This window comes from Channa argus, chromosome 21, assembly GCF_033026475.1.
Source record: "Channa argus isolate prfri chromosome 21, Channa argus male v1.0, whole genome shotgun sequence".
NCBI classification, from domain to species: domain Eukaryota; kingdom Metazoa; phylum Chordata; class Actinopteri; order Anabantiformes; family Channidae; genus Channa; species Channa argus.
This window is the reverse complement of record NC_090217.1, coordinates 5828996-5844631: the sequence shown is the minus strand read 5'-3', so window position 1 is coordinate 5844631 and position 15636 is coordinate 5828996. Positions and strand designations below refer to the sequence as shown.

Sequence of the window (15636 nt, the reverse complement as noted above, 5' to 3'; positions counted from 1 at the left end):
AGCACTTCTCACCTCCAAACTTCTTCTTCCAGTTGCAGGGGATCTTGCAGCGTTGGGTCTTGATGGTCTGCTTGCACTCAGTGCCAGTGCGCGTTCCCTCCCTGGTGCCTAGTCCACAGTCGCCTTCATTGGCCACACACACGCTCCACTGCCACTCCCCGCAGTCCGACTTGCGCTCCTTCTTTCCTGTAGAATCCAAAACACACTTTTAACCCCAGTGTTGTAACCTGCACAGAGCCAGAGATATTTCAAGTCTGTTGAAACAAAAATACTACACAAATACAAATTATTTCAACCCAAAAGGCCTGTTTTTCATTTTCATGTATGTTTAATAGTTGTGTCCAGCTAAATAAGTAGTCAAGACGAACCTTGTTAACAGTCCTGCCTCTGGGCAGTGATGACACTTACCCTTAGGGATAAGGTTTATTCAGGAAAGTACTTTTGCATCTTCTAACAAACATAGTGCTGGTTTGCAACATTCACCTATTTTGTCTGCTTTGCCTCCTTCAGCTGCCATTGTCGTTAGCACCAGGAGCGCCATCATGGCCACCCGTGTCCACAGCTTTTGCCCATTCATCCTGAAAGACAGACAAGACTTAAAATGTGTAAAGGAAGAAGTAGTTTAAGTGTTATCACACTGTAAATGTCTGTGTGAGGTCTGAGGTGACCTTCAGCCTGAGTTTTTAAATTCTATTGTGTGTCGATTATGGTGACCCCCACCCCCCACCCACCAAGCTGTTTGGTGCAGGACAGGAGGTAGGACAAAAAAGCCATAGTTGTCCCCAAGTCTCATGAGACCAGAGAAAAAGGCAGGGAAATCTCTCCCATCTCTCATCTTATGGCATTTTCATCACGTTGGATTCAAATTTCAGCATTTTGACTGTCTGCACTGCTGCTACACTGTCAGTCAAGGATGTATTCGCAGTCAATCTCTGTGAAATGTTGTCACGGTTAGATAAAGTCACCATGTGAGTTTGATTTAATTTGTCAGAACTCTTGTTTGTCTGCCTCCTGTAGTCTGACACAATAAAGAAAGTTTAACAAAGTTTAAATTTTTTCGTTACGAACCCACGAAAAAGGCAACACTATCTGTCAAGGCCTTCTGTCTCTCTGCTAATGCATGTCACATTGTGCTTCTAGCAGCCCATTTCAGTTGCATCATGCCATTGGATGGTTTCGATGAGTTACCTACTGCCTGCCAGCAATATGATGGAGATGTGCGTTTTAATAGAAACATCTAGGGGCTTAAGTAAATGCCAGTAAATTTAATAATTGTAATAATTTCATTAAAATTTGAGTGCTAATAACAACTCAAGGGACACAGTAATGTTGCAGCTAAACTCACAACGCAACGAGCAAGAAGGTTTGGAAATCTGCTTTTTTAAAATGTTTTATAGGAAAGAAAATGCATTCGCATGTTGATTTAGTGCGATACAGCAGCAATTCAACCTTTGCCCCAACAGCTGATGGAAATGGAGACGGCACTCGTATCTCATCAGTGCTCCGATATAAGTAAAACGTTGGGTGTCCAAACTGGTGCAAAGAAGTGTGAAATATTTGCTCTAGATCAGATTACGCCTGCTAAACTAAAGCCAGAAAAAAGCGACAGGCTGCAGTGCACAATGAAAAAATGTACTTTGGTTACTCTCTCTCTCTTTGTTGTCCAATAATTGCAGAGAACTGCTGATGTTTAAACTCTAACCAAGGTTTTACAAATCAAACTCCATATTACGAGTCTCACTTCCTTCTTTGATCCTCCAGCTGGTTGTGTCTCAGCAGAAAGCAGGATAACTAGCCTAATGTGCTGTGATGAAATGATTGCAGTTAACTCTCTCGCTCTCTCTCTCTCTCTCTCTCTCTCCTTACAGTACCATGACTTTGACGTGTCTTTATGTTTCCCTCTTTTGAGAGGCATCCTCCAGCAGCAGACAGAGCTGTCTGGGAAGGGCGGCGGGGGGGGGGTGAGACGAGCGTCTGATGCCAAACACACTCCCCTGCGCTCGAATTCCTGTGGAAAGGTTGAGCCTGGCAGGGAAATAATCTTCATTTGTCAGTTTTAATTAATCAGGATCTTGCTCAAAGCCTACACTGTGTAATGAACTTACATTCCCAGCTTTTCATTTGCATCAATTCGTACTTCACATACATTTCTGTCTGTTTAGAGAACTGTCTGAAATTCAAATCTGGTATTCAAACCATGTATTTAATTATTAGGCATTATTGTAGTGCATTTTAATGTCTTCTGGCACTCGTAATGAGCCTTTTGGCAGCGCCTATTTTCTCCCTGCCAGGAAAAGCCATCTGAATCCTTCACACGATTGATTTTTATACTTTTCTTACTGTGGCAGCACATAGACAAACCCTGTTTTTGATTAACCACTTCAAACTCCATTGTTTTAGTCTTGTTTCTTTTCTTTTTTTTTTTTACTTTTTTTTTTTTAATTCGTTTTGCAATATTCTAAATTAATCATCTCCATAACAGAAATGAAGTCACTGAATCCCAACTGTACAAAGCCCAGATTTTCACAGAGAAAACCCAATGAAAGCTCCCGGATACAAATCATTTCCAAAGGAGAAAAAAAAAAAAAAAAGGAATTTTGGCCCTTTCAAAAGATGAGAAAAGCCTTTTCCTCCATTAAGTCACACACAGAGTGATGAGCGGTGCACGTGTAAAGGGAAAGACTTTGAATGAGCACTCCATACAGTAGGGTGAAAAAAAAAAGAAATACATCTTAGAATTAAACCGATTAACCATTTCCTCTGTGACTCCTGGAAGAGGACAGGTTTCTCCTCCATTTAGAGGTCAATAAATTGAATGGAAGTCTCCTCCAACCATGAAGCTTCCATTTCCGGAGCATGACAGCGTCTGTAATGGATGACTGGATGGACCGGAGCATTTGACTATCATTCGGCAGGAATGTGTGCTGCTTGTGCACCGCTTTGATAAGAAGTGCTGGGGATTGCCAAAGTGAAGGCCGTCCACTAGTGCTTTTCCCCTAAATCCTCTGCCTCTCTTGCTTTAGTACATAAATGGCAACACCTACAGCTCTACATTAAGTGACAGGGAGGAGAAAATGCTGACCTTTTTCTCCCTCTAACTGTGGCGTAACTATTTGCTATAAGTAATTCTGCTGCACATGCATTTGAGTGAACATGAATGTTTAGATTTCTCATTATTGTTTAATGCGACCAAAGGTTTAAGGAACAGTGGAGATTTAGAGCTACATGGGCAATTTATTTTATGGCATTCTTTGGTTGAATATACAGAGCACTGAATTCAATCAAAAAAAAAAACCTCAAAGCAACACGGGGGAGCAAATAATTATCCTCAGTAGAGAAAAATCAAAAACAACTGATGCAAAATGCATATATTTCATTCTAAATGTAGACATTCTGTAGAGTTATGCCCTGAGATGGAAACGGGGAACTTTTCAGAGTGTTTCAGACGGAACTTCAGAAACATCTGTTGGTCAGTCTGTCTTGAGCTAGTGCGGTTTAATCCTGTCAAACTTTTCTCGTGACCCATTGATCCAGAAACAGCTGTGAGAGCCTGAGGAAACCCATTGCTGACCACAAATTAACATCACAGACTGATGGTGTGCTTCAGCAAACGATCACACACTCACACACTCACTCACACTCACACACACACACACACACACACACACACACACACACACTATACACTTCACTGCTCTGGAGCGCAGACAAACGCCAGATGTAAAAACAATCTCCATATCTCTGCTCTCTCATGAGGACTGACATAAACTAATCCCTGCCAAGTACATAAAGGAGGATGTGTTTATACTATCAGATCCTTTGCCTGCATCTGATATGGAAGCAGGAGGCGGTGGAGTCAACGGTGCAAGAATAAAAGAGAGAGCAGTTTAATTAATCATTCATGAGGCCCAAGAAAAAGGGGATCACTTGCTTTATTAACTGTCTGAGATACCACTATCCTGTGAAGAAGGGATTTACAAGCCGATTCCAAAAAAGTCGTGAGGATGCGTAAAACATAAATAAAAACAGAATGCAATGATTTGCAAATCTCTTTAACCCATATTTTATTAACAACAGAACATAAACAACGAGTAATTGCCTTAAATCCAAAAGAAATGGAGGAGCATTTGACAACCAATTGGGTCAATTGGCAACAGATCAGTAACCTGACAGGGTATAAAAAGAGCATTTCAGAGAGGCAGAGCTTTTCAAATTTAAAGATGGGCAGAGGTTCACCAATCTGTGACAAACTGCGTCTAAAAACTTGTGGGTCAACGTAAGAAAAATGTTCCTCAATGTAAAAATTGCAAAGGCTTTAAGATCCCACCATCTACAGTATATTATATCATCAAAAGATTCATAGAATCAGGAGGATGGTATGGGATGGTTCTCTACATGGGCTCAGGGACTATTCCAGAAATCACTGTCTGGGAACACAAATGAAAGTTAAAGCTGTGTCATGCAAAAAAGAAGCCGTATGTGAACACGTGTTCACTGAACTGGTTTAAATCTTTCAATCTTTAGACAACAATAACCATCTTTAACTTGAGGTGGAGACCTGTAGCCGCTCATCTTTGACTGTCAACATGATTATGTATTGCTGCTCACCCAACCACAGAGTCTCTTACAACTTGTGATTAGTGGACTCGCAGGTAAAGCTGTGAGAGCTTGCTTCACTGACCCAGACGTGAGTGCTGCAATTCATCCAGCCTTCAAAAAGCAACAAAGCCAGATTCTGTGGCAGGTTTGGACACCAACAAATCGCCACGCTCCACCTATCTCATCTGTTAAGTAAATCGGGATGGGAGCTAAGGATGTTTGCTGACATAAGGTTGATTGACTGCAGAGGGCAGCAAGGAAAAAAAAAATACACACACATAGAACTCCTGATCTGTAATGTGCATTGGAGAAAGTTGTGGACAGCAAAGACAAAACATGCAGCGATAAGCATATTTAGTCTTGTGCAATAAGCATTTTCCACATTTTTCCCTTCTAGCTTTTCCGCCTTTTCACAGCCACTTTCAATTTTGGAGCCCCTGAGTGTGGAAAAGTGCATATGTACTGTGTAATCTGGATGCCATTCTACTCTATTTAAAACTCAGCTTATCCATATTTTATATAAAGAACAGATGAAATGTCTGGGTGTATCGCGAAAGGGGTCGAATCAATGTGCACTCTTTAAGTGGCCAAATCCTCATAAATGCTACTTTAGGAGCTGTTGTTTGCCGATAAAAGCTTCACGTAATCCTTCTTAGTTTGGTGTTAAGATAATTTTTGCACGCATTTTCATTTGTTCATTGTTTGATTTTGATCCTTCTGCTACTCCTTTGGAAGTTTCCAGTTTCACAAATTTTCAGTTTGATTGTTGTTTGTCCAGAAAATCCGACTCCTGTCACCTGGCAAATGTATTATTGATTATTGATTTTTTTCCATTCATGCCAGGCCAACTGTGATATTCTGACAAATAAAACTAAAAGAAAATATATTTAATCAACAGATTCTTCTGTTCAGTTCGCTGTTTATCTTTGACTGCCTTTTCCATCTCCTTTGTTGTGAGACAGAAGAGGAGGGGGCTGCCTCACCTAGACACAGGGCATCATGAAAGGATTTTTTTTTAGGTGTTTCTCGGTCTGTGTGTTCCTTGAGCTAAGCCTTTGAGATCTCAGCACAGATGAAATGAGAAGTGTATTGACTAGAGGACGGAGGAAGGCCTTTGAAGACGCAGACAAGCAGACAAGCAGGGATAGAGCTCCAGAATGCAGCCTCGACATAAACAGCAGATTACAAAACATGAAGTGTGAAGGGTGACAACAGGAATATAGGGGGTGCAGCATATGAGAGAACGCTAACAAAAGCAGCTGTGCAATTATACCTGCAGGTTCAATAATGGATGCCGCCAAATAAAAGTGAAGCATTCCTCATGGGGATGCAGGAGGACTTAATTGAGGTGCGACACTATTTCTTGTATGTTTAGGTGCAGATGATTAGAGACAAATGCCACACATTTTCTGACTTGTGTTTGTAAAGGTCAGACAGTGGAGGGTGGGGTGGGGGGGGGATCTGTGTGTTCACAGGGTCTGCACTATCTTTCAGAACAGCACTGGAGGAGCCACTCTCCGGAACAAAAACACAATGTGTGGTACTCACACACATACTGTCTGTGTGTGTGTGTGTGCTTGAAAAAAGTCTTGAAAACAGCTCAGCCTGAACAGCGGTGGAGAGTGACGGCCTTGTGTAATGATAAAAACACAATAATTAGGATGACAAACAAAAGCTCCGTGAGAGCATCAGGGCTGAAACAGCTGAAATTGGAGACTTCAATTTATGCGCAAATGGCTCCATTACACTGATCATGTTATATCTCCGCCTCCAAACACCCACTCAGTGGCTTATCCTCCCACTCATCCCCGTGCCCCTTTTCCCTTTGTTAGAAGCACTCCTGTGAGAACCTTAGGAGCTCTATTCTGTCGCCAGGCCAACTAATTCCAGCAGTTATCAATTAGCCGGCTTTTTCTGATTATGAAACTGCAACGAACGACGCCTGAGGAGAGCGCTCTCTGCAAATGCAACCCCAGTCACCCTTTCTCTTTATCACAGATTCTATTGAGCTTTGTAATATTTTAGCCATGTTTTCACACGGGGAAAAAAAAGGCTGCGTAAGGAGAGCCGGGGGGTTGGGGGGTGGGAGGTGGGGGAGGGCCGCACAAGTGGATTACACTTTCAACAAGGGCTTCTTTTCAGAGGAGACAGGTTGGTAAAATATCAAAAAAACAAAACCAAACATGTTTTTAGTACTGGCTCAAGGGGTAAACATTTCACGTAAATCCTGGAGAATATTCAAATGTAAGACACAGTGAATGATAGGACAAAAGTTTAAAGACTGCCTGTGTTTATGTTACACTGTTAGTTTGGCAGTTTTCATGTTAACAAGTGGACCTGCCTTCAATCACACTGAACTCCAGAATACACCTCAACCAAGAGGAGAAACAAAAAACAAGTCCAACTTTCTGAGTTGTTTTTAGACAAGTCATATTCTGCTTTTTATAATCTAAGTTGTAACTTCACTGTTGCGATGATGGGTGTCCGTGTTAAACTATGCCATCTTATCATGACCCGATGCAGAAGAAATCACACAAAACCAGACACTGTCGAGATTTTCCAGCAGCTGACAGAGACTTTCCCTCAGACATCATCTAACAGTTAGTTCATAAACACACCTCCATTTTGGGTCAGCACAACACTGATGAATCATGACAACTGAATATGGGATCGACACATGGAGCCCATTTATTTCAGAACCTGCTCAGGGACACATAATTAAATGAAATCCTCATTCGTCCACATTCCAGGATTTTCAATCCTTAAACTTTCCTAGTTTTGGGCCCACAGAGCATAGGCACTAGCATTCACCTCCAATCGTGCCTCTTAGCTCCCAGCAGATACAAATGAGGATAAAGTAAAATGATCCTAGACCTCTTATTGATTTTCTAAATTATATTAGATAAAAAAGCAATTCTTATAATGAAAAATCACAAACCCTTTGCAAGGTTTGGGAAACACCAAAATGACTTCACGGAGCAGCACTGATTCTAGGAGCTTGCTGCGCAGCCACAACATACACTGTCACGCTTACCTGCTCTCATCACAGCCATGGCCACGCTGCTCAGCCAGCCGAAGAGAATGGAAATAGTGATAGAAAATTCTGCATAATAAGGCCTTTTACATATACGATCCTTTGAAAATCATTGTTGACCTTTTGGAATTATTGCTATTTTTGGTCATTTGTGTTTTTTTGTTTATTTGTTCGAGCTGCACACCTGGGGATGGGAATGGGCTGTTGGGGGTTCAGTGTCTTGCCCACTTTGACATATAGACGGGACCGGATGAACTTTACCGCCATATTTGTTTTGGCATAAAAACAGGCGAGAATTTTCAACTCTCTGTGAGCTCTGCTGTTGGAGAAAACAGTGTTTATGTGTGAACTACCCAGTCTTTGCTAGTCTTCAAGTGTGTCAAAAATATCTCAAACATATTGGTTGAATAGTGCCTTTTGATTAAACCAACTGATGAAGATTAGATTAGATCACTTAGCTTTCAATTGTAGTCATAATGTGTCTGCATGCAAGTATCACAGACTAAACATAGATGCTTTACAGAATCGGCAGGAAAAAGGATGCACAAGCGCAAATATTTTGAGTCAGCAGGTTTGGATCATGTCAGATCCTGATGATATGGGTGTGTTGTATTCATACAGTCACTTATTTTCCTCCCATTCATTATCATCATCTCCAGCTCCTTTCAGCAAAGAAAGCTACACCTGAATCACCAGTGTACATACAGGCCGTGGGACACGTCTTATCGCCACTCTTTGTCCTCGTGCTTTTCTCTCCGTTTGGATGCCTTTTGATTGCTAGAAATAGCCGGCTCGTTCCCTTTAGACTGCAGCTGTCTGGCTCTAGTGGACCTGTGCCGTCTGATTCCCAGCCCAGGTAGAGAGCTCCGTCCCTCAAGCCCCACGCTGTTAGCATCAACGGTTACCACCTCCCTCTCTCCTCCCTCAGACCCTCTCTAGGTCTATTTAGACCTGTCTAATTGAAAAGGCAACATTTATCTTTGTGTGTGTGTTTGTGTTCCCACTGAAAGCACCTTAAGTCACTTGTTCATTAAAGAATGCTGGATGAGAAAGCCTTTGCACACAGCGTGGGCAGTTTTGTCTGCCTTTTGATTAAGCCATCCTCCCCCTTTTTCCTTTTTCATCTTGTCTGCCTCTCTTCCTTCGTCTCTGTTCCATTCCCCATGTCGTATTCAATGAGATATACAGAGAAATTGCATTCTGTCCACTTGAGCAATTCCGTGCATATCTGTGTATTTAATTTTGCTTGTAAACAAACGGTGGAATTTCATATTTGGAGTGGAGAAGCACTGACAGCTTATTAAATCACCGTCGGCTTGAAAGTGAGAATGCACTTAATGTGCTGTGGATTAAGGTAAATAGCGCTGTAGCAGACATGCCCGCCAGTCATGATTCATGCAGAAAATAGGAATAACATGATTTAAAATAGGGTTTAAAAAGTTCAACACGTTCTACAGGTTTATTTCAAGTTTTTTTATTGTTCGTTTTTGATGTGCTCACACGCCATTTCTGTAAAGTCATACAGCAAATTGGGCCCATAAATGCAGTAAATGCCAGTCAGTAAATCACAAGCACACATAATTACGGAGACAAGTGTTAATTACTACATTATTTGCTCATTAGATCTTAATGATAATCCAACCAAGATCTGTTATTTGCATATCAAACATTCACCCTCAGTAAACATGAAAGGTTTTTGCAGTATTTCTCATGCACATGGAATCACTTTGTTGATTTCAGAATAAACATGTCACTTTTAGTGTTGAAGTTCAGTCTGTGAAGAAACACGACCTAATATAAGCACTGAAATTGAGAAATCCACAACCACCGAGCTACATCAGTGGAAACACTGATGTAGCGATTGTCTGTTCAACTCCGTTTTGTTTTACAATTTGCTCGCAATTCATTCATTCTTTTAAAAGCTCAGCGACAAAGAAGTGGGTCATACCAGAGCTGCAGTTAGAATAAATTCCAACAGTAATTTTATGGCTTAAGAAAAAGAATCCAAATGTCTGTGGAAACTGTTTGAACCACCTGTGCACATAATCCACTTGCTGTCAGTCCATATGGTCAGTATTTTTCAAACTCTCAATTCAAATGTTTTCCAAAGTACAGATTAATGCAGTTAATCACAACTCTCTTCAGCTTGAAAGAAGGGGTTACACTGTTACAGTGATCCCCTAAAAACTTGTAGCAGGCACTCAAGCCACTCTACCAAGCTATAAATGTTCAGCACATATAGTGGTAAAGGTTGGTTTATAGGCTGCCGCCCACTATGGGAATATCAGACCGTTCTCATTCCCGAGGCGTCAAAAAGCATCGCTTTGTCCAGTCTCTTCTGCATTACATGCTCACGCTTCAGGTACCCGTTTCGCGAAGGCAATCGACCCTTCGAGCTTTTAGTATATTTCAATGAAAAAAAACCCAGATGCGTCAATACTGATGCTTAAAGCAATGACCTACAATAGAAAGTGAGGAGTTGAGCTGAGCTGAGCCGATACTGTCCAATGGAAAAGTGGCTTAGGACTTAGGATGCTGAGATATTGTTCACTGCCTTTAGTTTGTCAATGTGCAACCAAATTCATTGTAGTTAACCTACATTTTTTTGTCTAAACAAACCTATGATTCTGTAAAGCAGACACTACATAGACTTGGCAGGACCACTGCTGCCTCTCAGCTGGAAGGTCCCCAGGAGTTTGCATGTTCTCCCCCCGTGTTTCCGTTGGTTTCCTCCCACAGTCTAGAGACGTGCTGTTAGGATAAAATTGTGCGTAGGTGTAAATGCTTGTCCGGCTCTGTACCTCTCTGTGCCGGGACAGAGTGGCAACCGGTCCAGGACGTACCCTGCTGTTCCACTCAATGACAGCTGGGATCAGATCCAGGACCTAATGACTCTTAATAGGAGAAGCAGTTAAGAAAATGGATAGATGGTGGGTCAATGCCCTCACCAGTGTCCCTAACATGTTCTGTGTGAGACATCATAGACAATATTTTTATTATAGTCTTAAATCAGTACTAGTAGTCCATTTCTGTCCCCAGCGGTACACTCTAAACAAATGTAGCCTCTAGGGCTAATTATTGGACCTCAAGGTAACTGAGTGTACCTGTTGAAGGCCAAAAAGGTACATATATGTTCCCAAGCAGTACAACTTGCATACATGTACCATTTATTTAATTAAGGTACAATTTCAGGCGACAGTTTTTAAGTAGATTTGTGGATGTGAAGTTACAATTATCGAGTCAATATACTTTTATCACCGACTAAGTTGAACGTAACCAATTGCTTGAAAGTACAAGTACCCAGTGTGAAGGGTACGAACGTGGCCTCTAGAGGAAACAGCCCCAGTGACGAGCTGATGCTCAGCTGATCCCTGAAGGTGCAGCACTCATGTTTAGATGGGTGTTCGCTCTAATACAGTCAGCTCTGCTCTGCTATTATTCATTATCAATTTAAAACAAATAAAGAAGCTGCTAAACTTCAGAATTCGGCCGAAATTGTTGAAATTCTCTGATTGGTTAGAAGGACGAACCTCACCAGTCTGTATCACAGTGGGCTTTGACAGCACTTCTTCATATTAGGTACATTTTAGAAAAACATGTTTCTACTAAAATTATATTTTTAGACATTTTACAGCTTTAAACTTTGTCAAAACCTCAGAGGACCGATCTACCCTCTGGTGGCTAAGGGGTACTGAGACAGATTCAGTGCAAGACTATAAGACCATTTTTTTTATAGGGCACATCAGAGAGAGCAGGAGATTACTCGTCTTCTGGACTTAACCACTGATAACCTACATCAACCACCTACACAGACGCCAACATTTCCCCACAGATGTTTCCCACCCACTTCCCCCAAACCAGGAGTCACACTGTGAGGCTGATGAGATGGAGCATGACTACAGCTGCTGGTGGAGAGCTACACCTTCCAGTTACCTTGTAATCCGACACCATCATTGGGGCAGCAGCATGTCCAACAGCAAAGCATAGGACACTGGGAACATATGCTGTAAGAGCCATCACTAGTGTTAAATCATGTTTTACATTATGTAAATAAGAATAAGAATAAGAATTAGAATAAGATTGATGCAAAGATATTTTTAAAAGTAAAAAAAGGAGTTTTCTTCCTCCCGCTGAGTTTATAATACTTGCAAGTTTGCATATGCTTATAGATAATTATAAAAGTAGATTTTAGTGATTTCGTGCAAAACGATTTCAGGTCAATAGGGCAAATATACAGTAAGAGTCCATGTGAGCTGCTCCAAAACCACCATTAATCAGTGGCTCATGGCATATTTAGTGGTCTTTAGAAGTACCCAAAGCAAACAAGCCAAAAAAGAAGTCACACTTTAAGTATCCGTCAGAGAATTATTCAGCATTTTCATCTCAGTGCGATGTCAACAAAGAGGCTTTCTGCAGCACAAAACCCACTTGCTCTGAGGATTTCTATCTATTAAAACAAGCCGCCACTTTCCAAATAGTGGAGTACAACACAGCTTCAAGGTCAGTGGCTGGAAATTTAAAAGTTGCAGATGTGCTGCTCAAAACAGCTACATAGCTACATTCCAGCAGACGGATTGAACAGGTTTATGCATAATATTTGAAAGAAATATTGTTGAATATGCGTAACGTGAAGCAGGAGGACATTTCCTCTTATGACTACCTATATTGCTATGTTGCAAAGATACAATTAATTTCCCCCTTTTTTTCCCACCCTAGAGCCTTGCATCGTGACAGTGAAGTGAGAAACTGTCAAAGGATTCATTAATGTTCTTCTCTCCTCCTCCTCCTCCTCTCACATTCTGCCTGCACAATCTCAGCTTGCATCTTGAGAGAAGCTGTGGTGACAGTGGCGCAACATTAGCTTGCAAGGCATGCTAAACTGTGCCGTCACCGAGACGTGCACGAGATGAGACGTTCTGACTGTCTGACACCAAAAAGAAAAGACAATAACTGAGACAGTGTGGGCAGATCGTGTTTATTCACTTTAGCAAAACAAATTGTGGTGGACAGTTTGACAGCTCTTCCTACCGTTTTGAGGAGATGTAATGTTGTGTTCACAGTATTAGTGCCACATTGCAGGCGAAGATGCTGGAGAATATATACAGTATATTTGTGTTATTTGCCTATCGTGTATAAACTGGTGCTCTCCCACATACTGTGAATCAGAGGTGCTTTTATGGGTTTCTCCATACCCTGCAGAAATAGGCATTAAAGGTGCAGATCTATATGGACAAATATACAGTGTGGTTCTTCGTTTTGCTGAAGCACCGCGGCTCTTGTGGTTCCCTTGCAGCCCGTGTGGCAGTGGAACAAAGCTTGATTGCAGATTACGAAAGCTTCACAAAAGCAAACAGTAGTAGATTTCCCTCCAGGCTGAGGCTCACCTCAAATCACGCGGCAGCGACGTCGACGGCGGAGAGAATTGGCAACAGTTCAGCGTCTACAAGGCCCACGTCACACACCCTCGACCAGTCAAGCTTCCCGCGGCCCCACAAGCCTAAAAAAAGCTTATTGATTTAAAAATAACAATAATAGTCAGACCCTACAGGCCTTTGAGTCGCAGCATTACCTCGATATTCAGCCAATTTCAGGCATGACTGCAACCGAGCACGTCTAGGCCTTTTTAATAACTAACCTTTGTGATTTGGTAGGAAGAAGACATCACTGGTCATTTTCAGCTGTGTTCTCCCAAGGACACTAGTCAGTGACACTTTAATTTTCACTACATGTGCCCAACACGCTGGAGGCAGGTGTGGATTCACTGTTAATTAGTGCACGCGTGTCCTAACCCTCTGCTCGTTTCCCATCTCCAGTTTAAAATGCTCGCTTGATTAACATTCACTCACATGCTGCTCCCATTTGGAAGACACGCAGAGAGACGGGAGGTTTAGCTGCTGCTGCTGCTTTGGTAGGGGATTTGTTCCTCCCTGCAGTCCCTCCCCCCTCTCAAATTACCCCCCCCCCCACACACACGCACACAGTTTGTCTGAAACTGAAAGATAGTCAGAGTCAAGATAAACTTGGATTCTGTCGTTTCCGACGTCAGTTAGAAAATCTGTGTCTGAATGAGAAACGTCAAATGGATTTTTATGTTCTCACGAGATGAAACCATTATTATTTACAGCTGCTATTGCGTTTTGCATAAGTAAAATGGCTCAGGATGTGAAACTGTGCGGAAGAAAAAATCAGCATTAAAAAGTAACTTCAATTTAAATCAATAACTTGAAAAAAGTTTCAGTGCAGCCAAACTTATTTGAGGTTTTTATAATCATGCATTTTCTAAACAGATGAAACGGATGAATGTCCATCCGAAATGAAAGAAATAATCTCTAGTCTGACCGAATTTGAGTAAATCTTGAGCAAAACCATGAAAGAAATCCCTGGTCACTCTTTCAGACTGTTACCATTTTCACCACATTCTTGCTTTTATCTTTTCCACGTCTCCCTTCAGATCGCTCAATCCTCACTTCATTTCCTTTACAGCAGTAGGTGGGTGTTAGAAATAAGATCTGAGTGATTAGGATATCCCAGTCCCACATCAATTCTCTACACGAATGGTTGGGAGGGGGAGGGGGGGGGCGGCTCGTTTCTGATGACTCAACTATGAAAAATATTCAGACTTATTCAGTAAAAGTTTATTTTTCTCTTAATATGCAGGAGGAACTGGAGGCAGGAGACTGATATTAGTTTCTTTTGATTGAACTGTCAGCAGAGGGCTCTCATGATCTATCCATAATAGCACTGACCTCTCATCTGCACTCTATTATAGTAACTGTATTTAATGACATTCACCCTTGATGTCCTTTCATGCCAATATTGAGGGCTTTTGTCTTCTGCTCCGTGTCTATTTTTCACCTCAGACGGTGGTGGAGATTCCCTTGACAAGAACATTAACTTACTGCCAAAGACTGTTTTATTTGCTGCTCGAAGCCCCATTGATTTCCTCACAGCGATCCTTCTCCTTGGAGCTTGAGTAAACGATGCCCATGTTCCCACTTCTTCACTGCGCCCTCCATGTGAAGGTGTTCAAAAGCCATTTTCACAGTGTTGTTGTCACCCTGAGAGGATGACCTCAACAACTACACACTGGCCTCTACTGGGTGAAATAAGTTATTACCTAAGGCGAGGGAAGACGTGAACGGGAGAGATGGGTTCATTTCAAGCGTTTGTTCTAGATGGAAGATGTCAGCCACATTAGGGGCTCATTTAAAAATATTATCCATGTTGATTGGTACTTTTGTGGTATACATGCACCCAGAAATGGTTTCTCCTTGTGAACCTGTGTGCCTTCTCATCCTCCCAGAACACTCTTTTGGCAGGCTTTGAATTACCTGCACTCATTCCTGCCTAGATTGTTCAAATATGGTAGAAGTTGATCAAACAGAAAGGCTTTCGGAGCGCACGGCCATCAGAGCTTTTCCCCTTTGGGCTGTTGGGGATCAGACATGAAAACAGGGAAAGAACAAAGGCTTGTCGGGACTGTTAAAGATGCCCGGACCACAGCAGCCCATCAAAATTCATTCGGTGAAACGGGCATGAAATACCCGTTGACTGCATGTCAAAACTTCCCATCTGTCTCGGAGAAAATGTTTGAGATATGAAGCCCTCGTTCTTTGTCTTTCTTAAATATGAAAAAATACATTTATTCTCATCTTCGATCAATGAAAATGTCAAAACCCTTTAGTTATTTTGGTTTCTTCATGTCTTTTTGGCTTTGAAGGGAAACACAACATTTAGTCCTGTTCTCACATTGTTGCTTTGACTAGTTTCAGCTAACAAGTGATTTAATGCTTCACTGTCCATCCAGTCTTTTATATTTTAAGAATAGGACAAACCACTACATGCACAGTGAAGGAGGCTGTAATAAACTGGAAATCTGCATTCGCCTTCAGGTTTATCAGAAAGTTATCAAGGGTTGTTTTAGCCCAGATTCATACCCTGCAATGTCTTTGTTTTAGTTTACATTGAGCTTAATCAGGGTTGTTTCGGGCATTTTTTGGAAA

General features: G+C 41.7%; 1 protein-coding gene across 1 annotated transcript in view; it reads right to left on the bottom strand.

Moving 5' to 3' along the window:
• The window catches only part of ptn (pleiotrophin), a 36715-nt gene that overhangs the window by 10403 nt on the left and 10676 nt on the right, over positions 1-15636 (bottom strand). Inside the window, exons 2-3 of the mRNA XM_067490271.1 lie at positions 484-578; positions 13-186 (exon numbers count right to left, since the gene is read on the bottom strand). Of these exons, the coding sequence (XP_067346372.1) occupies positions 13-186; positions 484-578 (269 nt within the window). The remainder of the gene's footprint in view (positions 1-12; positions 187-483; positions 579-15636) is intronic.